At 41.9% G+C, this 25,027-nt stretch overlaps 1 protein-coding gene across 3 annotated transcripts in view; it reads left to right on the top strand.

Moving 5' to 3' along the window:
- The window catches only part of PRUNE2 (prune homolog 2 with BCH domain), a gene marked incomplete at its 5' end in the record, with an annotated part of 212,080 nt that overhangs the window by 115,624 nt on the left and 71,429 nt on the right, over positions 1 to 25,027 (top strand). For all 3 annotated transcript variants that reach the window (XM_081102943.1, XM_081102942.1, XM_081102941.1), the window contains 2 exons: positions 16,111 to 16,269; positions 18,157 to 24,700. In XM_081102943.1, coding sequence (XP_080959069.1) covers positions 16,111 to 16,269; positions 18,157 to 24,700 — 6,703 coding nt within the window. The remainder of the gene's footprint in view (positions 1 to 16,110; positions 16,270 to 18,156; positions 24,701 to 25,027) is intronic.

Genomic DNA, 25,027 nt, shown 5'->3' with positions numbered 1-25,027 from the left:
TAAATCAGAATCTGCATGTTAATAAGATTCCCAGGTGGTGTGTATTAAAGTTTGAGAGGTTCTGGGTTAATATAGCTTCTGACTCAAAAATCCTTATTTTTTTGTGGGGTGAAGAGGGAGAGCTATACACCTTGCCTCTAACAGTAGAAGCTCTCTTAGCCTTTCCTTAACTAATGGTTCACTGAACTAGGCACATTTTCCGTTCTGCTTTGTAACATGCCCTTGTTGGGGTCCAGCCCCAGCAGGTCCAGGGGTTCCCAAAGGTGTGGACGGAGTCGGTGAAGAAGGAATGACACGAAGACAGCGTTAAGTTGATCAGCATGGTTGGGTTCTCTCGCCTGGTTCTATCCAGGATCTCCAGCCAGGTTCTGTGTAGGATCTCCAGCCAAGTTCTATCCAGGTTCTCTTGCCATGTTCTCTAGGTTCTCCAGCCAGGTTCGGTCGCCAGGTTCTGTTTTTTATTGTCTTGTTACATCTGTATTTATACCAGTTGATTTTAATCCTGTCAATCTCTATTCCAAAGGTTAGGGCGTTTCTTATCTCCATTCCAGGGAGTAAAGATTATGTAGCTTAAGGGTGATTGTTCGTAGTTAAAGTGATTAACTACCCACCTGGCACTTAGTTAAGGGGTTTTATCCCCTCCCTAACTTCAGGGAAAAATCCCCACCTGGGGAAACAACCTTTCTCGGAGAAGTGACCTTGGTTAAAACACATAGCGCTAAGGGGAGCAAACATTAAGAACAGTATGCTATATACGCCAGGTCCCTTGAAACATATGCTGTGCAGATGTTTCTTTCCTGCAGCGACTGTGTCAAGCAGCAAGGATGGACCGGCTTCCGGCATGTCCTGACTGATAACCCCGTGAATGTTCCCAGCTCTCTGAAAATGTTCTAGAATTCACAAGGCCATGTGTACCCTTTAATTGAATTCAGTGTTTATCAAGAACCAGCTCTGTTTGCTCCCAAACCTGTTCATACCAGTTGTGCTAGTTAACACAATTTAAAGAACACATGGATGAAATAGGAATTAGGATGGTTATTTCTAAGATGAATGCTTTGGAAAGATTCAATGAAATAACATGAAGCATACTCTCAGTGAAACATGCTCTCAAATTAGGGCAATATCAGTGCCACCTGGGAGCTTGCTAGAGACATTACAATTCCCGGCTGGCCCCAGACCTGCTGACTCAGAAACCCTGCGAGTGGGCCCAGGTATGTTTCCAGAAGCCCCAGGTGAATCAGATGCAGCTAAGGTTTGAGGCCCATTGACTTGCTGTGACCACACAGTAACAGCACAATGTGGAGAAGATCTTGTTTCTCCACTTAATCGAAGTCGTTACACTGTCTGGCTAATTTGCCAGGCACTTTCTCTAAACCTGGCGGCTCCTTCAATCAGAAATGTTAGAGCTTAATTATTGAAACAATGGGCTGCAACAAAAGAATCCTAGATAGAAAAGGACTTTTTCTAACCTACCTAAGGTAAAAAAAGATGATCTCTAAACTGCACCTAAGGACGGATACTTTCTAATGATCCAGTAGTTGACAGAGAAGTGTACTGTTAGCAAAGTTGTAGCTGTTGGTGCTGTGGCTGCTCTCACGGGGAGCTGCGGTGTGTCAGGGAGCTGACTCTGAGAGAGCTGGACTAAGCATTTTATAGATGATCTCATTTTATAAAGTAGGTAATATCCTCATTTCCCAGATGAAGGAACGGAAGCTTAGCACGATCAAGTAACTTGCCTAAAGGTGCAGAGATAACAGGGTGTAGGGCTAGGATTTGAATCCTGGGCTATCAGATTTTAAACCCATGCTTTTAAGTACTTCCTTTTAGTATTGCTCATTTGCAGGCAGTTATGGCTACTTTAAAAAAAAAAAGATGTGAACATATATTTTTGGAATTGGGTTTTCCCCAGGGACTATGAAAGTTCACTCAATGATTAGCGAATGGAAACAAGAAGCACTGATGTAGAAACTGTCTACACAGCATGATTTGAAAATGTTTATTATATCAATATGACCACTGTTTTCCACCTTAGCTGCACATTAGAATAATAGCTGGAATCTCTGAAATATATATGCTGCCCAGGCTCCATCTGTAAGCCAGATAAATTGAAATTTCATGGGGTGGGGTAGGAGTATTTGTATATATATATATATATATATATATATATATATATATATATCTCCTATCTAATAAAAGACAAAAAGGGTAATTGACCACACCTTTGCTATGCCTCCCATTGGCTAATCAGTGGGATATGCAAATTAACCACCAACAAAGATGGCGGCTAATTTGCATACTGCAGACAGGGCGGGACAGCACCATCCCGCCTGTCCTGCCACCATCCGGGCCTGCTATCGTGGCCCGGGGCCACGGGCATCCCGTGTGTGTGTGTGTGTGTGTGTGTGTGTGTGTGCAACCCAACCCAGGGCGGCAGGGCGGGGCAGCGAAGGCTTGAAGGCAGCTTCAGCCGGAGCGAAGGCCTGGGTCCCAGGTTCCGGAGGAAAACTGGTGCCGGCAGCCAGGGGAAGGGAAGGCTATTGCACGAATCTTTTCGTGCACCGGGCCCCTGGTATATATATATATATATGTAGTTTTTACTCCTTGGTAAGTATATATATAGTTTTTATTCCTAAGGTACAACCAGGGTTGAGAACTGGAGATGCAGACATACAGATTCAGATAATTCAAGCTCAGAAATGGACATTTTTGTTGTTGTTGTTAATCCTCATCCAAGGACATTTTTCCATTGATTTTTAGAGAGAAGGGGGAGAGGCAGAGAGAGAAACATTGATGTGAAACAGACACATCAGTTGGTTGCCTCCCTCACGCTCCCCAACTGGGGCTGGGGCATTGAGCCTTCAAGGTATGTGCCCTTGACCAGAATCTAACCTGGGACCCTCAGTCCTAGGACTGCTCCAACCACTGAGCCAAACAGCCTAGGGCAAAAATGGATTTTGAATTTTTCCATGTACCCTGTTATCAGACAAGGATGCTAGCCATTCATTGAACACTTGCAATGCCCCAGGCATGTTGCTTTGCACTCATATAGCTGCCCTATTTTAGGGTTACCATAATGGAGTTAAAGTATGCGTGTCATTTTGAGGAATCCCAAATATAAAGTTTTGTGTTTTAAAATGCCCTATCTATAATAATAAAAGCATAATATGCTAATTAGACTGGATATCCTTCCATTTGACCTTCCAGATAAAGCCGGGGCTGCGAGGGAAGCCTGGGTCCCCGGTGCAGGCAGCAGAGGGAAGGAAAGCCTACTCTTGCATGAATTTCATGCATCAGGCCTCTAGTTTATTTATAACTGACCTGGATTGATACAATTTTTTTAAACTGACAAAGCTCTGGAAAATACCTAGGAAAATCTCATTTTCCTGAAACAGGGAGTAGATGTTTTAGTAAAATCCTGCCTCTTTCTTTTACATAATTCTACTTTTTTCTTCGTGTAAGGTAATAAAAATGCTGTTTATTTTATAAGCATACCACTATAAACTACAAAATAATTGATGGAAATGTTAAATGTTTTTTACCAGCTTAGAAAAAGGAAATATTTGGCCATTTGGTACTAAGTACTTACATAAATGCTTCCTATTCATGATTTTATTTTTTAGTTCTCCTACCTCTTAAACCAGACAGAATTAATGATGTGTCTTGCTTTATGCCATGTTTTTAAAAATGTTGAAAGTGATATGATTTTTTTTTAAGTTTACAAGCATCTCCTAGTATTATTCTCTAAAGCAGTGGTTCTTCATTAGGGCATCTTTGCCCCTCAGAAGACATTTGACAATATCTGGAGACATATTTGATTTTCACAACTAGGGGAAGGAGTTTGCTATTGGCATCGAGTGGGTGGAGGCCATGGATGCTGCTAAACATCCTACAATGCACAGCAGAGTCCCCACAGTAGAGAATTACCCGGCCCAATTGTCAATAGCACTGAGGTTGAGAAGCTCTGCTCTAAAGTTATTTCTTTTTACCTGTCATGAATTCCAACTGTTTTTTCTGTATTTAGCCTGCTTAATGCCTTTTTATAAATAACTCTTGTATAAAATATTTATATACACAACTCCTGTTCTATCAGAGTTAGCTCAAATATGCTCCCTTGTTGGAAAGGTATATAGATCATTTCTAATTTGTATTTAAAGCATTTGAATGCCTCATATGCAGGGTACAAATGGCAATGAAAATTTGACAGTTGTGGTAAGAGATTTGAGCATCTGAAGACTCAGGGGCCTGAAAGAGAATCCCTCCATTGACCTGAAAGAATACGGATTAAGAAGACTTGGCCGTGTTTTCCTGGATTGATTAGATGACTCTACATGTTTTTGATTGATTAAAGCATAATTTTCATTTTACAAGCTTAGTACTTTTATAGATTTTGTCATTCCTCTTTAGCAAGCCTTCTTCATTAGGTGCAAATTTCCATTCAAATGAAAGTTAACCAGATTACTTCCCTGAGGTTATCCTTCCAAGCATCATGCCTCCTCCTATGACTGGGCTTTGTGGGCTGGAAATAAAATGGGAATTTGGGAAATTATTTGAAGTGTGTGTAAGAGGGTTTAGACCATGTATGTACATGTGCATGTGTGTTTGTGCGTGGATGTGTACATGTTAGTGCTTTGTGCTGATATCTATGGGTTTATCTGCTCAGCACCCCTCCTCTAGGAAGTGACTCTTAACGCAGCACTCTTGTTATAACATGCGCCATGTCTGTATTTTATAGTCCTCCCAATCTACCTCAGTTTCTTGGTGCAGAATTCCTTCTCCGGGGTTTTCAAACTCAAGACCAAGAGGGGGTGGGCCGTGACTAACATGGAAAGGTCTACAATGGAACTGCGGCCGCCCATGTTCCCACCACATGGAGAACACTGCTTGGCTGCAGGCGAGGAGAAGGAAGCCAGGAAGGGGATGGAGAAGCAGGTGGCCAGCACAGCCCTGGCAACCGCCCTCCTCCCAGCCTGTCCCCCAACACTTCCTTTGCTTCTTCGAGAATGCTCCCAGATCCTTCTGACTCTCTCTTATGCCAGTTTGAGTTCACGGTCTTGTGACTTGCAACCAAGAGAGTTACGACAACACAGTGTCCTTACCTGAAAATGATTTCCTTCAGCTCCCCACACACAGGCTTCATCAAAGGGAAATAAAACCACAAACCCCAGAGTGTATCTGTTTTCAGGAGGGGGTTTCTGGTAATTAGCGTAGATTGCAACAAATGGCACACACAGACTGTTGGCTCTGCGTGTGAGCTCTGAGATTGGTGTTTACCCTATTATATTCCAATTTAAGAATGTCATAAAGTTTATCAGGGAGCACATGGAAACTAGCAAGAACACACATAGGAGTGGTATTCTTGATATATAGCGTGTGCCTTGATATATAGATTTTTTTTTTTAGACTTCAAAAAAAATGACTTTTCTTGAGTTGATAGCCAAGGGGACACAACCGTACTCCCCACTTAAGCTTGGTGATGGTGGGGTATTTTTAGCAAATGAGTTGTCAGCAGAAAGGCTTCATTAGACCCATCAGGATATCTGCCCATGAAGAACGAATCCCAAACTGTACTGGCAGTTTCCTTGAGCCAAAATGATGAAGCACCTCTGACAAGAGCCATATTGTGCTCCCCATGTGAGAAGCGTGAGGAACAAAAGAGACAGTGTGATCGTCATTTGGTCAGGTTAATATTGACACAGCTTAGAGACATCGGAAGTGTGTGTGTGTACACGTACAGCAAAGCACTCCGGAGACGTGGCTGGTGGTTTCCATCAATCAGAAAGGGGCACCCCCAGAGGAAGGAAGGTTTCCTGCTTTCTTGAAATATTGTTCAAACTAGATGATTTATTTTTACAAAGGAAAATAAATAAAGCCGTAAGTGTTCAGGCTCATGGCTCAAAAAAAGTCAATAGGGATTTTTTAAAACATCTATACACAATTATGGAAATCATTTATTATTATTCTTCGATAGCTAGAGTGTTATCCAGGTTTTACCACTTGAAAAATACAGCATGCCTGCCCTAGCTGGTTTGGCTCAGTGGATAGAGCATTGCCCATGGACTGAAGGGTTTCAGGTTTGATTCTGGGCAAGGGCAGGCACCTCGGTTGCAGGTTCCCCTGCCCTGGTCGGGATGTGTGCAGGAGGCAACCAATTGATGTGTCTCTCTCACATGGATGTTTCTCTCTCTGTCTCTCCCTCTCTCTTCCCCTTTCTCTAAAAATCAATGCAAAAATATCCTCAGCTGAGTATTAACAAACAAAACAAAACAACAAAAATACAGCATGCCTAATGAGAGGATTTCCCATTATGGGTGGGTCCTAAATTATTCATTCCCATGTAGGAATCCTTATAAACATACATGAACACAAAAGGGGCCCTTAGGTGAACAACAGTCTGGCCTTTTTGTCACTGAGTCCTTAAATCCATACTGTATGGAAAAGCTTTGAAGGTTAAGGTCTGTCCCTAAATTAGTCTGAGCTAGTTAATGAGATGATGACTTATTTGCTTCTAATTGGTTGTGTGCCTCCCCACATGCACGAATTCAATCTGCTGTTAACTAGTGTGAGAGCCTGCTTAGGACCTCTCTCGTAGGAGCCTTTTTCCAGGGCAACTCCCTGTGACATTGGTTCTCAATGACACAGTTGATGAGGCTGAGGCAGGACTTCACCACACTTGATTTCAGGTTGACCTGAAAGCAGCCCACTTCATTTCAAGAAGTCCTTAACTCAAGCCTGTGCTTTCAGATGAATTATCTCCCAATGCACTCTTCCTCTGTCTCGCTCTCTTTATTAATGATATGGTTATAGGAGGTAACAGATATTGACATGAAAACTGTGACATTCGGATTTACATAAACATGTGCTCTCCCGTTCTATTCTTGAATTTCAGAACCCAAATGATGACCTTACAAAGGTGATTGACTAAAAGACTCTTGGTTTCTCCTCTAATGCTTATGACATGCTTGACCTAAATTGAAGCATCTGCAGGTTTATACTTAATTTTGTCTTTGATAGTTGTGCCTGTACAAGAAGACTTTGCCTGAAATGATGGTGATACAGTAGGCTTTTTCTATTAAAATGCCCACTCTCAGGGAAAACAATTGCCTTTTTTGTCTCCCTGCCTGCTTCCTCCAATCCTAATTCCTGTTTTTTGGGGGGCTTTTGAAAAAGAAAAGTAATGTTGGAAGCATCCTTACATGATGAGATTTTTACATACTGAATGACAAAATTGGATTTTCCCCTTGTGTATGTCTAAGCTATTAGAGCAAGAAACATTACGGTACATGAGGATAATTCTGGGTAACCAGGAAGTATGCCAGTTCTCCTGCTTTTTGTGTGTGTGTGTGTGTGGTTGTGTAAATACATGTTCAACCTTTTTAAAGTACATATTACTGCAGGAATATCACAGCATTATTTGTTTAGTGGTTTCTTTGGACAAGTTTTTAATTTTAGTTTTATACACATATAAGTTAATGATCAGCCTACATTTATATTTTATAGAGTAGATGAGAAAGTAGAAATTAATTTTAAAGCATGATAATATTGGATCATTAAAAATTTAAGCAACACATATTATTAGCATTTGTTAAAAGCAAGGATGTGGCTTGCTTGTGTATAATGACTAGGGAGAATCAAAATACTAAACAGAAGTATATGAAGTAGCACATAACTTTTTTATTGAATTAAAAATGAAATTAGTAGTATGTTTGGTGATAAAAATGTTCCCATTCAAGAATAACATAGAGGTTAGAGAACATGGGCTCTGAAGTCAAACTAACCTGGGTTCAAGTCCTGTTTTTCACACATATGAGCTGTGTGAAATCAATTATTTAACCTCCAAAAGCCTCCATTTTCTCAATGCAAAAAAAAGGATAATATTACCTATTCCATTGGGTCATCTTAAAATTTAAATGAGATGATGCAAAGCATTTAACAGAGTGCATTATGTAGAAGCAGTGCTTTATTGAATTATGTTAGGCAATGTACTATTGCTTTAAATGAGAATTCTATTGATATGTATATATGTAACATATTTATTTATATATTGTAATATTTTTAATTCTAACAAAATCTTTCACAAAACGGCTTTTTCTTTATCTCTAAAAATGAGAACATACACTACACTGTCTCATTGTATTTTCAAAAAATGATGTCTAATACAGTTTTAATAAACCAGTGGAGTTTGTACTACTAAAATGTCTTGACTAGCTTATGAAAATAAGAACAATAGGGTTTTTTAAAAATGACATCTGGTAAAAACATGGGAAATATCTTTGCTTACCAATTAAAGGGTGTATAAAAAACAGAATAAATAAAATCTGTTAATTTATGCATTTTGTGTTCTCATAAATCATTTTCCTGTCAAAATTATCAGATTATTATTGCTGAATATTTTAAACATCATAATGGAATTTTGGTAGCATAAATCATAAAGCTTTCAGTTAGAACATTTGCATACATACCTCAGCATTTTTCTTATATCTTGATTAAAAAATAGTCTTCGGTCTAGAATAAATCTATGCAAAATATAAATGTCAAACTATCCTCTTAAATTTCAGTAACTCAGCAATCCCCACTGGCCCACTGTGCTTACAAGGTAGCTATGGACTGTCAAACTGTGTTTCTAAGACTCACAAGCCTCAAAAGTGAAGCTGTACAAGCTTTTGTTTTAATCTTGGTAATGATTTTTATCTAGAGGCATCCTACCTACAGATGATACCTGTTCACTTGATTTTTCCATTTCCTGCAAGAAGAAAAAAGATTCAGATATAATAAATCTGGGAATAGCTTGTCTATGACATTAGAAAATAATTTGTTTCATTTAATAGAAGCCTTACTCAATATGTTTCATTTGTAGTTTGTAAGAGAGACCGCTGTTTTGGATTACGCATGCAGCCCAGAATGCTGGACCTAAATGGAAAGTATTAGCATCAGGGGTAAAATCCACTGAAGGTCATATAACACTTGGAGGTGAAACTGTGGAAATGATGAAAAAGGCTCAATCACCGTGATTTAGCTGAAGGGAAGATCACTACACATTTTTTTGATGCTTTAAAAGCTGTTGCATGTGTAGTGAAAAATGAAAGCTCATTCACTGAGTCTCACTTGGAATTAAGAACGAAGAATCTATTGAGATAAACACTGCCTCACCCAGAGTATCTGTATCCTACACCATTTTTTAAATGACATGGCTTCGTGTTTACCTCTTTGTAACTTCCTCTATCCTCTCACATCTAGGAATTTTGCATATGAATCACTTTTAAATGTGATTATTATTTGAAAGTCTTGTATTATAGAGGATATAAGGCAAGAAATTGTAATATGAAAAGCCAGTTCCCATACCAAGAAATTATAAAATACTTTTTATGAATCAGTTTAATCCCTTGAATCCTCAGAATGATCTTTTGATAGCTTAAGAATTAGGAAAGAAAAGAGATCTAATGTTTATTGTCTACTCTATGCCAGGTACTAGGCTGGCTTCTTGATATATGTTCTTAATTCTTTCAACAGTCCTATGAGGTGGGGTTTTAGAGATGAGGAAAATCAAGGCTCAGGGAGGTGAATAACTCACTTAAGTTGTCCAGCTAGCAAACGCAGAGCCCAGGGTTAACTCTGGGGTTCAGCCGGCTCCAGAGCCTTTACTAGAAACCTTGGAGAGAGTGTCCTACAATAATGGAGAGGCACAATCAGATTTAGATAACCACTGTGACTATAATTATGACAACTTTAGTATCAAAGTATCTTAATATCCATTGGACATTAGGTTTCACTGCATATTATTCAAAGACATACAAAAATGACATTCTATTTTACATAATTATAGAAATTATTTTTCACTTAACACTGTCATGAGTGTTTTCTGTGTCATTAAGTATTCTTTGATTGCATGATTTTTAATAGCAGCATAATATTCTTTTGTGTGAATTTTCCATAGTTTGTTTAATCATTTCTCTATTGTTGGATGGTTAGGCTATTACTATAGTTACTAAAGTAATAATTCAGTGACTAGCATTTTCCACAAATCTTTTTTGTGTATATCTGATTATTTATTTAGAATATATTTCCAACATTGTATGAGAATGCCCATTTAGAAATGTTTTCCAATAATAGGAAAAAGAAGATGGAATGTTTTATTATCAAAGTATTTATTTAATTATCAGATATTTATTGGCCATTTGTATTTCAACTCTGAATTGTCTTTTGTTTTCTACAACTATTTTTCTATCTGCTATGTCTACTTTTTCTCCTTGATAATTAAAATTATATCTTGATATCTAAGATTATATCATCTGAAGGACATCAAATCTTTCTCCTTCTAGTTAAAAAAAAATAGTCACACAGAGAAAGACAAATACTATATGATTCACTTATATGTGAAATCTTAAAAAATAAAAATTAAAAATAAATGAACAAGCAAAATAGAAACAAACTCATAGATACAGAGAACAAACTACTGGTTGCCAGATGGGAGGAGAATTGTGGTCTGGGTGAAAACGGTGAAGGTAGTAAGAAGTACAAATTGGTAGTTACAAAGTAATTACAGGGATGAAAAGTACAGCACAGGGAATATAGTCAATAATATTGTAATAACTATGTATGCTGCCAAGTGTGTACTAGACTTATTATTTCTATTAAAATAGAAATAATAATAATTACATTGAGAAACTTTTGATTGGGTTTTAAGCAGAAGAGTGTCATGAGTCTATTTACATTTTTAAAAGCTCTCTCTTGGCCGAGACCGGTTTGGCTCAGTGGATAGAGCGTCGGCCTGCGGACTGAAAGGTCCCAGGTTCGATTCCGGTCAGGGGCATGTACCTGGGTTGCGGGCACATCCCCAGTGGGGAGTGTGCAGGAGGCGGCTGATCGATGTTTCTCTCTCATCGATGTTTCTAACTCTCTATCTCTCTCCCTTTCTCTCTGTAAAAAATCAATAAAAATATATTTAAAAAAAAAAAAAAAAAAAAAAAGCTCTCTCTTGGTGCTATGTGGAGAACTGACATTAGGGAGACAAGAGCAGTTTCAGGAAGGCCAGTTTGGGATCTGCCACCAGAGTCCAGGCAAGAGATGATGGTGACTGTGGCTATGGGAATAATAGAGATGGAGAAAAGGGAAGGAATGTTTGGACTTGGGCTGTGTTTCAAAAGTGAAGTTACCAGGATTTACTGATGCATGAAGAATGAGAAAAGAATCAAGAATAATTCCTTGCCCTAACCAGTTTGGCTCAGTGGATAGAGCATCGGCCTGTGGATTGAAGGGTCCCAGGTTTGATTCCGGTCAAGGGCATGTACCTTGGTTGCAGGCACATCCCCAGTGGGGGGTGTACAGGAGGCAGCTGATCGATGTTTCTCTCTCATTGATGTTTCTAATTCTCTATCCCTCTTCCTTCCTCTCTGTAAAAACTCAGTAAAATATATATTTTTTTAAAAAAAGAATAATTCCTAGATATTTGGCTTGAGTAACTGATAGATGGTGGTGCCATTTGTGATATGGAGGAACCTGGGGCAGAGGTAGGTTGTATTGTGTTTGAAATGCTTATTAGACATTTACAAGGCAATGTCACATGGATAGGCAAGGTTAGCGTTCAGGTGATGTCGATTTGGTTGTCACTGGCAGATAGATGGTTTGAATGCCATGTGACTGGGTAAATCGCGAGGGAGAATGTGTAAATAAAGAAGGTTGGAGACAAAGCCTGGATAGAGAACATTTGGAGGTTGGCTGAGAAAAAGAAACCAGCAAAGGTGACTGAGGAGCAGCCAATGAGATGGTAGAAAAACAAGGAGAATGTGATGTCAGGAAAGTGAAGGAATTAAGTGTTTCAAGAAGGAGGGAGAGTCAACCCTCATGGAATTCTTTGGAAAAGTCAAATAGAGTAAGAACAGGAGAGTGATTTTTGGATTTGGAACTTTAAAGAACAGCAGCTTGAGTAAAATGATGGGAGCGGAAACCTAGCAGGAGGGCTTCAGGAAACAATAAATAAGCAATAATACAAGAATACACTCTGTTTCATGTGCTCACAGTTGTAACCCTACTTTTGCCCACCCATGAATAAACAATGTAAGAAGAGTGGGTTTTTCTCTCTCAAGGACTATTCACATTTAAGTACTCATATATTCATAAGACATTAGTAGATCACTTTTATTTCAAGTGATGCACTAAAGCTACCAGCATATGGCATAAAGATTAAATTTTTCAGAGCAATGGAATGAGAACTAAATGGGAGAGAATGGGAATTCCACTGCATTTGTTCACACACTTTCAACCACAAATACAGTAAATCTATTGGACATATCACTGTCACTCTCTCGGTTGTTGTATTGGTTAAAGTAGAGCTATATCATTTCTGTTCCTTGCTCTTTGTCACTGTGATCATCAACCTCTTTTTAGGGCCCTGGAGATCTACACCTTAGCTTTTGGCCAGGAAATAAGAAAGCCTTTTTCTCCCATTTCTGGGCCTCCCTACTCATTCCAAAACTGAGTTACTACGGCAAAAGGACTCATGACCTCTAAGATGTTTAATGATCGATCCCATGCTTCCTAACTAATGGAAATAGCCTGGATTTCTGCCTGTCAGTTCCCAACTGTAATAATTAGTAAAGGAACTTCCTAAATTCCATGCAGCCATCTCCAGCTTGGGTCATATTTGAAATGTGGAAGGCTGTATTGGGGTGGGGATGGTAAATTAAAGGAGGATCCCTTTGTGTTCTAAATCTTTGGTAAAATTGAGTGGGCTATGCATACATATAAATGTATATAATTTTAACTTAAGGCGGGGGAAGCATTTTGGAGACGTTCGAGCAGATTAACAAATAGTATTTGTATACACGTAACTAAAACAGTAATTTATCAGGTAGACGGCAAATGGGGGGAGTGAAATGCCGACCTGTATCTAGAGTTGGGTTGTGTTGATGATGAAGTGCTGTTTATTCAGGGCCAGCCCAGCTTGTCAGCAACATAAGAGCCACCACAGCACATGACTCCCTGCGTAGCTAGAAGACAATAATAAATTATCTCCTATGCAAACAGCACCAGCATAAAAGCAGAACAAACAGCCTCTGCCTCCCGAATTCCTGAAGATTCTTACTCATTCCCTTGTTTGATTCAGTTTTAAACATGAAACTCCTGGCATTATCCTAAAGACAGTAGGATGGACACTGGTCTGGACAATTTTATTAGGATAGGTAGGACAAGGTTGTTGATGATCTCTGTTTTGGGGTTAAGTATTTTGTTTCTTTAACATGCTTAAATGAGTCCCAGGAATGTTTGTTTTATCAATACTGCATCTGATCCTGTGGAATTTGGGGCCACCCAGAGGGAAACTGGGAGGGTGTTACTCGAGGGTGTTTGAGCCTAAGAATCACTTGCAGTACATAATGAAATACAGATTCTTGAGCTAATCCTCAACCTGCTAAATGAGAAGATGCAAAGCAGCCCGGAACTACACACCCCAGGCTGATTTTTATGATGAGGATAGTGTGAGGAGCAAGGGCCTGAGGGTGTGAATCAGTAAGTCCTGGGACAGCATTGAGATAACCCAAAGGACTGCTTCATAGGAAAACTTACCAATTAACTAAGACCTCCCTAGAGCAGTGCTTTTCGGATTTCCACGTGCATCACATCACCTGGGATTTGTGGAAAGGGCAGATTCTGCTTCAGTAGATCTGAGGCGTGGCCTGAGACTCTGCCCTGGACTTGAGTCCAGCAAGACCCTAGAGCTGTCATTTTAACACAGAAGAATCCCAATTGATTGGAGCTCAGCCAACATCTTGGAATAGCAAATGTTCCACTTGTATGGCTTTGAATAATGCTGATTCTACTGAATCCTAATCTTGCCCTCAGATACCAGTAAAATCTGCTCTCTCTTGTTTGAGTGACCCAGTGGGAGTGTCATGGTAATTTTATTATGTGTCAGACTCTTAGAAATGTTGTGTCTTCTTTTAGGAGTTTATAAATGCATTTTAGGGTTTTATGTACATAATTTAAAAATATTTTGAAAGGTCCTGGCCACTGTTGCTCAGTGATTAGGGCACTGGCCCATGCACCAAAGGGTCACAGGTTTGATTCCTGGTCAAAGGCACAAACCTGTGTTGCAGGTTCAACCCCTGCCCCCGGTTGGGTGTGTGTGTGAGGCAACCAATTGATGTGTCTTTCTCACATCGATGTTTTTCTCTCTCTCTCCTTCCCTTTCTTCCCCCCCTTATCCCCTTCCTTCCTTCCCTCCCTTCCACTCTTTCTAAAAAATGTATACATATATATTTTAAAAGAAAATTGTAAAGCTTCTTGTGCTAAAGCCTTCAGTCACTGGAGATAAAATATACGTAGCTGCTGTCCATTCTTGTTTTCCTTTGGAACCATATCTGGCAGAAAGTTCAGTGTTGAGGCTCTTGATGGATAACACCAAGGATTATTTGAAATAATTTTATCTATTGAATGCACATCTATAATCTGAGGTCTGTTTTATTTTTTAAATTTATTCCAAATATCTACTTTGATTGTGAGTGAATTAATTTTTTAAGTATCCGTTTAAAAATTGTTAATATGACACTTGGACAATAAATAAAAAGCATCAAAGCTGACAGTAGGCATTTTGGAACACATGCTTCCAAAGCTAGTGTACTTGAACATCATAGATTTCATTAGCAAGTCAGTACAGTAGACCCTTGGTATTCATCAGCAATATATTCTGAGGCCTTTGTGAATTCCCATGTGCAATTCCTTGTAACCAAAAAGTGAATGAAAGTGGCCTCCTGAGATGCCTAATAAAAGTGGCTGCTGCAGAAGTAAAAAACAAAGGCCTCTTGAGATGTGGAAGCTGGTGATGGGCTGAGCCTGCAAGTCTGCCAAGTGTCCCTTGTACCCTCTTAGGGCTCAGAGACCTTGAGGGTGAATTCAGTAGAATTAGAGTACATGTGATATGGATATTTTAAATAGTCTAAGCCACAAACATCATATGTTTCAAAGAGCTACAACATACAAACATTAATCTGGGCATGAACAAATCCGCACCTATATGCTGTCTGAGCAGAGGGTATATGGCACTTCCACTTCATGTGGTGTACATTTCTGTATTGCTTTAATACTTTACCAGGGGCATGCATAATTCTGATGACTTTTGTCATTAGAAAAAAATTAATAGAATTCTTTATCTATCTTGAGTGCATTATCATGGTGATTTTCATTAAGTAGCACAATACACTGTCAGTTGATTGATTATATATGATGATCATATATATGCCACATATATGCTGTGATGGAGGATTATGTAGTACAGGTTGATTTTGTATATGTGTCTCTCCATTCAATAGACATTTCTTGAGCCACTAGTATATGCCAAGCATTGGTCTTCACTATGTTTCTTTAAGAAAAAGAGAAACCCATGCCAGCAAAGTGGTTCTCATTGTAGTTAATAAAACTTGAAAAGGCCAGCACACCTTCCAAGGAGGTGAGCCATAGGTCTGGGTACTCTGTGGTAGCAGTTGACTTTTCTGCAGTTAATTCATTTCTCCTTATTACCATGTAGAACAAGCAGATCTGACATCACAGCCTTTACACAAACCTTCTAGACATCTACTGAATACATGTGCATAATAAGAGGTCCGATTTTTTTAAAAAGGGGTAAAAAGCATTCAGTAAACTCAGCTAGGTTCATCCTTATGAATTCTGCTTGAAGTTAATAATAATCATTAGAAAACATTATAGAAAAGGACAATAATTTCCTACTTGCTATTTTTCTAGTGATAAGTTGCAATAATAGCAGACATTCCTATGTCCTAGGATCAATAAGATAAAATATCAGTAATTGAAATGAAAGTCAGTATTTGAATAAATATTTTAGGGGAAAAACAGAGATCTTATTAAGGTATCTGTTTCTTATCTAAACTATTCTTAACAATCATGGCAAAGGCTCCTTCCTTTCTTTGTTTTAGGAAAACAAACAAGCAAGGTACGTCTTAAGCCATCGCATGAAACTTTCCAAACTTCCTCGAAGTATTTATTTCACTTGAGTCTAATAATATATCTCTGTCGCAATACAGCATAGGACTGGACAAATTTGTGGCAAACCGCCCAAAGCTGAGCAGTTTGACATTAATATCAAATTGCCTGTTGTTGTTTTAGAACTGTGTGTTTCACGGCAATATCACCAGTGATTTGAAAGCATTTGCAGACAAGTTCGGTTTTGATGTCCTCATCCTCTTGGCCAGCTATCTATCGGAGGAGCAGCAGCCAAGACGACAGATTGCTGTGTACTCCGAGAACCTAGAGCTGTGCAGTCAGGTAAGGATCTCCTCCAACCCTAGTACGTTTCACTGCATCGTGACCTGCTTGCTCTCAGAGCAGGTGGTGGAGGATGGGAACGGATTGGTGGCATAAGGAAAATGGCCCAGGAGAAAAAGTCCTGGAGTTTGAGTTTTAAGAATTGTTGGGGGTATTTTGTACATTGGGCCTTTTAAAAGAACCCCATAACCATTCTCTTCTGGAATGAATCCATAGAGGGGGATAGATTATAGCTTTCTTATCCAAACGAGGGCCAGTCTTCCTTTGGGTGCTGTTTTCTTAGTCCCTGCCTGAATGCCTGTTTGGTGCCCAGTGTTGAGTAACTTTGATGCTTTAATCAAAGTTAGCCTCTAGGTACTAGAATTCTGACTGGGTACTCAGTTGGACCCTCTCAGTTGAGAGCTGAATCTTTTAACACAAGCCTATGGAAAGTATGTAAAATGTAGACAAATTCATCAAAATACCAAACCAGGTGTATTCAATAAGTAATATGGGAGCATACACGATTCATTATAATATGAATACCATGGCCTAGAATGGGTTCATCAACCAGTCTTTCCTCGCTAATGGATTAGACACCTCATGTATCCACAGGTGGCAAGGGCCAAAGTCTCGACTTTTCTGCATCCTCACTTTCGGTTCCCATCTTAAGAAACCTATCTGGGCTTTCTTGACTATAAGGCTGCCCTGTGCTTTCTCATGTCCAAATATGAAAGAGGCCCCTGTCCCTGCTACAGATGCATTTGGTACCTCTTTCTGACCCATACTGTGCATTGTGTCATCAGCCTGAGGCCTCTTCAGTGCTTTGTTCTGCCTTGGGTTTCAAAGCTGAATTTTATTTTTCTATGGACCGGAGTTAGGTCTCCTCAGCCTTCAGTATGGTGGTTTTACACATGACAATTAGTAGCAAATCAATTGTTTAAAGGTTAATTTTAAAAAGACCAACATAGAAGAGCAGAAGAAGGGGTTAGAAGCCCTTGGCTGCCTCCACCCCACCTCTCCTTTCCTCACCCAGCCTCCCCACCAGAGACAGCTCTTTGGAACCTAGAGCAATACAGAGTCAGGACTACTCACTCCTAACGAACCCCTCTTTGTTCCTGTGGTCACTGTTAGTCACAGGTCAGCATCTGCAGCTCCTTGTTAGCTGCATGTGGTTGGTCAAGGAATTTCATCGTCCTGGGTCTCCGTTTACTCCTTGTCAAAACGGGGGTGAAGAGTTCCTACCTTGTAGAATTGTCATGAAGATTAAAGAAGATAATGCATATAAAACCTTTAGACCTGGGCTTGGCATAGGAAAACATTCAATAAATGTTCACTGTTAATCACTATTATTATCTATGCAAGCTCTGTAATTGCTTATGATTATTGTTCTTGCTTCTGCTGCTGCGGATGTTGTTACCTTCACTAATCCTGTGGGACCATTTCAAAAGCCCCATGTGAAAATATCCCCAACACTTCCTAAAACCAGGGAGCTTTCCCACTAGTCCTTGTCAGCAACCAGCATTATTTCTGTGTGTGTTTTTCAAATTTGAAAAAATTTGCCCTTTTTTTCACACTTCCACTTCTGTTGGAAGATGGTGTTATATTACACTAAGGAAAAGATTTATGTAGTTTTAGATCTCTTTTCCTACAACTCTCAGAATCCAGCAAAAGTGAGCCCCTGCATTTTGAGTTCAATAAAAAGCCAATTTGATAGGATTAGAGAAAGAGTTGGTGGTCTGTTTGGTGGGACTTTCCATGCATCATACAATTTTCAGTTATTTGAATTCTTCTTTAAAGACAGATGAACACAGATTAATTTTATATTAAGAAAAATCAAGAAAAAGGAGTTGCAAAGAGCAGAGAGTACCTGAGTGCTCATGCAAACCCCCTGTGTTTCCCTAACAGATTTGCTGTGAGCTAGAAGAGTGTCAGAATCTTTGCCTAGAGCTGGAGCCCTTTGAATGTGGCTGTGATGAGATCCTGGTGTACCAGCAGGAGAACCCTGCCGTGACTTGTGACCAGGTGGTTCTCCTTGTCAAGGAAGTCATCAATCGGAGGTGTCCAGAGATGATCTCCAACAGCCGGACATCATCCACCGAAGCCGTGGCAGGCAGCGCCCCCCTCTCCCAGGGGTCATCTGGGATTATGGAGCTGTATGGCTCTGACATAGAGCCACAGCCCAACTCTGGGAATTTCATAGAAAACCCTCCAGATCTCAACGATTCTAACCAGGCCCAGGTGGATGTCAACACAGACCTCGTTAGCCCAGACAGCGGGTTGGCCACCATCAGGAGCAGCCGTTCATCCAAGGAGAGCTCGGTTTTCCTCAGCGATGACAGTCCAGTGGGAGAAGCTGCCGGGCCTCACCATAGCCTCCTCCCAGGGTTTGATTCCTACAGTCCCATCCCTGAAGGGGCAGTGGTGGAGGAGCACGCCCTGTCCAGAGAACAAGGGGGACACTTTGACCTCTTCAACTTTGACCGAACACCCATGGTTTCTGGACAGTCCCAACCATCTTCCCATTCTGCTGACTACTCCCCATCAGATGACTTCTTCCCCAACAGCGATTCGTCAGAAGGACAGCTCCCCTTGGGGCCTAAAGGACTCAGTGGGATGGGAATGAACATGTCTAATTATTCATCCAGCTCACTTTTGTCGGAGGCTGGCAAAGATAACCTTGTGGAATTTGATGAGGAGTTTGTCCAGCAACAAGAAAGCCCCGGGGATAACTCTCAAAGAAATTCGAGCCTGACAAATTTTGTGGGAGAGGAGTCTCTTTCTCCTGGAAAGAGAGTCCCACCAACACCTATGAATAGCTTTGTAGAAAGCTCACCATCCACTGAAGACCCAGCTCTACTCTGTTCAGAAGACATGGCCCCAAAAATAGTCGACGCAGGTCACCCAGGGCCACCTCAGCCTCGTGCGCGGTGCAGGAGCTGGTGGGGTGGTTTGGAAATTGACTCTAAAACTATTGCAGATACGTGGAGCTCCAGTGAACAGGAGTCCGTCTTCCAGAGCCCCGAGTCCTGGAAAGATCATAAGCCAAGCCCTGTGGATAGGAGAGCCTCTGATTCTATATTTCAACCAAAGAGCCTTGAATGCTCAAAGCCAGGTCCCTGGGAGTCAGAATTTGGTCAGCCTGGGCTGGGCAACAAGAACATTCAAGACCAGCATGAGGAAAGCTTGCAGTTTCAGAACCTGCCCACTGAGAAGTCACATTTGCCAGACGCCTCTCCTCAGGGAACAAACCATCTGATCGAAGACTTTGCTGCTCTGTGGCGCTCAGATCGCTCCCCCACAGCAATGCCTGAGCCGTGGGGCAACCCCGTGGATGGAGGTGAACCAGCTGCCACAGTGTCATTCCCAGCCTGGGGTGCATTTGGTAAAGAAGATGACACCAAGGCTCTAAAAAATACCTGGAATCTGCACCCAACGAGTGGGGAGTCACCTTCTGTGAGAGACCCAGATGAGTGGGTCGTGGCAAAAAGTGGGTATTCTTTTCCTGCAGAAGACCTGGTGGATAGGTCGCCCCGTGAGGCAAGTAATGAAGCAGCTCCAGAGATCTGGGGCCAGAAGAACCATGACTCCAGGGCTGACATCCTCATACCTGGAGACCCCAGGTCTGATCCAGATCACACATGGAATAGTTCTAAGCCCACAAAGGAAGATCAGGATGGTGCCATGGATCCAAAAATTAGGGGAAAACTCTATGAAAAGGTAGATTCGTGGAACCTTTTTGAGGAGAGTATCAGGAAGAGAGGGTCAGACATCTTAGCTCCTTGGGAAGATTCCTTCCTGTCCTATGAGTGTTCCGATTACAGTGCCTCCAACATAGGGGAAGATTCGGTGCCTTCCCCCTTAGATACCAACTACTCCACCTCCGATTCCTATACATCACCGACATTTGCTGGAGATGAAAAAGAAACTGAAAAGAAACCACTTGCTAACGAGGGAGATTTTGAGTCAAAAGATGCTAACTCTCCCACAGAGGAGGCTGAAATCCCTCCTCAGTCACCACTGCAGCCGCCTAGACATCGAATTAGCTCAGGTCCTGGGAACCTGGAAATGTGGGCTCCACCTCATGCAGATAATAGTTCTGAAAGAAATGCCACTGACAGCCCAGATGAAGATGTACTCAAGACAGAGCCCACAGATGACAAGGACGTCTCCGTGGAGGAGGACGTTGGGGAGAGCAGCCAGTCCAGTTACGACAACCCCAGCATGATGCAGCTGTACAACGAAACCAACCGGCAGCTCACGCTCCTGCACAGCAGCACCAACTCCCGGCAGGCGGCCCCCGACAACCTCGACGTGTGGAACAGAGTGATTCTGGAGGACACTCAGTCCACTGCCACCATCTCGGATAACGACTTGGACTGGGATGACTGCAGCGCAGGTGTGGCGATCCCTGGTGAAGGTCAAGCACAAGGACACACAGCTGAAGGTACCGAACCCGAAACCCGATTTTCAGTGAGACAGCTAGAACCGTGGGGCACGGAGTATCAGGAAGCAACCCAGGCAGACTGGGGACGCCCTGCTTCTTATGAGCACAGCAAGGACACCTCTCCCAGCGAACATCACGTGCTGAATGAAAAGAGCGGACAGCTCATCGCAAATAGTATTTGGGATTCTGTCATGAGAGATAACGACATGTCATCATTAATGCGACCAAGCCCATCGTATGTTACAGATTCAGAACAAAGCGGAGTGCCTCCCGAAACTCCCAGTGCTTCAGAAAAAATTAAAGACAGTACCATCCCAGATGTGCTAGAAGCCTCTGGAGCCAGTGAGTCAGGAGCATTTGGTCCAGACGAGGAAAACGCATGCAGAGACCTGCCAGGTGATACGGCGGCGGCCCTGACAACCAGGCTGGAGAATCCAGGGCCTATTGTATGCTCAGATCCCTGGGAGGGTCCTCGCTATGGACAAAGTGAGGGTGAGACAGAAACCCACAGAGCTGTTGATAGGGAGCACCTGAGCGAGGAGGGGGTGATGGATGGAGCCTCGGGAACTTCTGGAAAAGGGCAAGGCGACCAGGAATGCTCTCCCCTAGTTGTATCTGAACATGAAGAAATCTGCGATGAGTCAAGCAAAATCAGCTCTCATTCAGTAACTTCAAGTCCTCAAACTGAGGAATCCCAGGAGGTTCTAGAGCATGAGGAGGGATCTTACAATTCAGACCCCTGTGATGTGCAAACAGATGTGTCCACAGACCACCTACAGGCAAAAGAGACCTGTGAAAAGCAACTCATGAATCACAGAAATCCAGGTGAAACTACTGAAATTTCAGATAAGCTGACTTTAACAAAAAATGTATCTTTACCTGAAATGGATCTTGAGATAACTGAAGAATGTAACATTCTGGCGCCAGAGAAAGTGAACCAAGAGCCACCTTCTGCATGTCCCCAAAGCCTTGATGTTTGGGATGGCCCTACAGACAGTGATGTGCAGGTCAGTTGCACAAGTTCTGAGATAACTATGAATCTTGAAGGTAAGAGTGCTGAAAACCAGCCTCCAGGAGCCAGTTCTTCAGGAAATTATGACAGAGAGAGTGTTTCTAGTGAGTATTCACATTCCAGTGCATCAAGTCCTGACCTCAATGATTCTTCGGCTGCACAGCTTTCTTGGGATCATGAACCCAATACTGGGCGTCAGAAGGAGACTCAAGATGACTGGAGTAAACAGAATCACCAAGAATCTGGACTAATTACTGCTGACGGCCAATTAGAAGTAATTACCGAAATCAAGGACTCAGAGAAAAACAGCATGGACAAGTTTGAAAGGAGCTTAGGTCACAAGGTTCCTACATATTTAGAGATATGGAATGACTCAATAGATGGTGATTCCTTTTCCTCTTTATCCAGCCCTGAAACAGGCAAATATTCTGAATATTCAGGTGCATATCAGGAAAGAAATCTAGTGGTTAGCCATCAGGAGAGAAATGAACGTGATATTCCTGACACTGTGCAGCCGGAGGATGCCAAGTTCACATCAGCAAGCTCAGGTTCCGACGATGATAGTGTAGGCGATGAGGAGTCAGTGGAGGAAGAGAGCCATTTGGTCACTTGCCAGGTTGCTCAGAGCGAACCCCAAGCTTGGGACTCATTAAATGAATCTAAATTCTTGGACATGGCAGATCCCAAGTCTGAGGAATTATCTGCCTACGTAGGCAGTTCAGGACCAGCAGAGAATGAGAACACATCAAACCCATTCTGTGACAATCCACAAAGCAGCCCTGATCACTCTAATTTCTCACCACTAAAGGAGACTGAAACACAGATGATAGCAGTAGGTCAGGAGACGAGATCTCCAGAAACAGGGAAGACAGGAAATATCATATGGCAAATATCTCCCAAAACTGAACCAAAGAATGAAAATAATTCTAAACTGGAAATGCTTGACTTCCCAGCTGAGAGCACTGAGTGGTGGAATGCACCTCTTCAGGAAGGGCCACCAGCTGGGAGCGCATTTGAGGGGGAGCTATCTAACTCAAGTGGTATGCTAGAGATGAATTCTTCCGTATACCAACACATGGGTCCCTGGGGCATACCCATTCAGGGTGATATGGAATCCATGGACACACATTGTACTAATCCTTTCAGTGATGAACATCAGCCACCCTTTCTGGATAGTAATACGGAGAACGCCCATGAGCAACTTTGGAACATTCAACCACGGCAGCCAGATCCAGAAGCTGATCAGCTTAGCCAGCTTATAATATTGGACCAAATTAAAGAAAAGGATCCCAGAGAGCAAACTTTCATGTCTTCTGCTGGTGACAAACTCACTTCTGAAACACCTAGCCAAGAGCAGTGTCATGATGCAGTGCTGCCGGTCTGGGATCAGCCAGACCCAGCATTTACTCACATAGATGAAAATAAATGTGTTACATCTAATGTCTCAACTATTGAGTGTCAAGAAACAAATTGGTGGGAGGAGGAAAAATCGTACCCCAGTGAAATGACAAATTCATGCATTACCTCCAAAGATTCCCCTGCTGTCAGTTCTTCTACCCAGTTGATAAAGAAGTCAGGGGCTGAATGGGTTGGCTCTACCCCTAGTGAGGGCCCCCAAAGCACATTTGTTCCAGATATCTTACATGGCAACTTTCAAGAGGGTGGACAGTTGGCCTCAGCTTCGCCTGACTTGTGGATGGATGCTAAGCAGCCCTTCAGTTTGAAAGCAGATGGTGAGAATCCTGATATACTGACTCACTGTGACCAAGACAGCAATTCTCAGGCTTCCAACAGCCCTGATATTTGTCATGATCATGAAGCCAAGCAAGAGACTGGGCTGCACATCAGCGCTAGGATGGGACCTGAAGGGGAAGCCAATGAGTTATATCTCTCTGAGCCAAAGCTGGATGAAGAACCCAGTCACGAGCCTGGGCAGGAATTTGTTCCATACAGTTCAGAACCATGTTCTGAAAACAAAATTCCACTGCCTCCCACGAGCGATCAAGTAAACACAAATGGCTCATCTCAGCCTGCTGCCTCGCACAGTGGTTCTCCCGAACCTTCTGAAATAAATGATGAAAACAACACAGGTTTAAAAGCATCAGAAGAAGGAGCCAACCCAGAGATGGCGCCAATTTGGGAGCCCATAGACAGAACAATCCCAATGATTAAAAAGGTGGGAACCGCTATTTTTGTAACTCACCAAGAGCCAACCATGGATGGCAACAGCTCTTGGATCTCAGAGGACTTTTCTCCTGAAAGTCAGACAGGGGAAGCAGCCTTGTTGGACCTCGAGCAGCCATTGACTGCTGGGGACCCTGCCTCAGTTCCCGACGCTCTGCCAGTCTCAGACACTTGTCTGGATGTAAGCGAAGGCATCAGTTTCAGCGATGCCTCAGGTCTCAACACGTCCACGGGAACCATAGATGACATGAGTAAACTGACACTATCAGAAGGCAATCCTGATACGCCAGTGGATGGGGATGCTGGGAAGCAAGATATCTGTTCATCTGAAGCCTCGTGGGGTGATTTTGAATGTGATGTCATGGGCCAAAATATTGATGAAGATTTCATGAAAGAGCCTGAACACTTTCTCTATGGTGGTGACCACCCCATGGAAGAAGATGCTCTGAAGCAATCACTGGCACCTTACACGCCTCCCTTTGATTTGTCCTACCTCACAGAACCTGCTCGTGGTGTCAAAACCGCAGAGGAAGCTGGGACTCCAGAGGATAAGTCTATGGGGAGTGAAGCAGGAGAGATACTGCTTTCCACTCTACCTGATCAAAGAAGCAAGGAAAGCCACACTGAGGCCCAAATCAGCCAACCTGGACACCAGCTGGTTGAACTGCATATTCATGAAGACCCTGAGTCAGTTTCTTTTCCTGTCAGAGGTGATTCCAACGCAGAGTTGTCTCCATCAAACATTGACTGGGAAGTAGAAACAGATAATTCAGATTCACCAGCAGGTGGAGACATAGGACCATCAAACGGTAAGAACCAGCCCATTCCACCAACCCCCAGAAACTGCTGCTTTCATTCAATTAACCCATTTGCAAAACATACTCTTCCTACCGGTGTGGGTAAATGGGAACTAACTATATGTGCAAGGCATGCCTACCTAGCCAAGTCCTGTATTACAGCAGCAATATCTCCTCCTTGTATCATACCTATCTTTGAGAGTACATGAGAAGATTAAACATTTTTTTGGTATAAAATATCTTTTTATTACAGTTTACATTCAGTATTACTTTGTATTAGTTTTAGGTGTACAGAATAGTGGTTAGACAATCCTATACTTTACATAGTGTTCCTCTGAT

The sequence above is a fragment of the Myotis nattereri genome (genome assembly GCF_964212035.1).
Source record: "Myotis nattereri genome assembly, chromosome: 12".
Classification (NCBI taxonomy): domain Eukaryota; kingdom Metazoa; phylum Chordata; class Mammalia; order Chiroptera; family Vespertilionidae; genus Myotis; species Myotis nattereri.
This window is presented reverse-complemented; position numbering and strand designations above follow the sequence as displayed.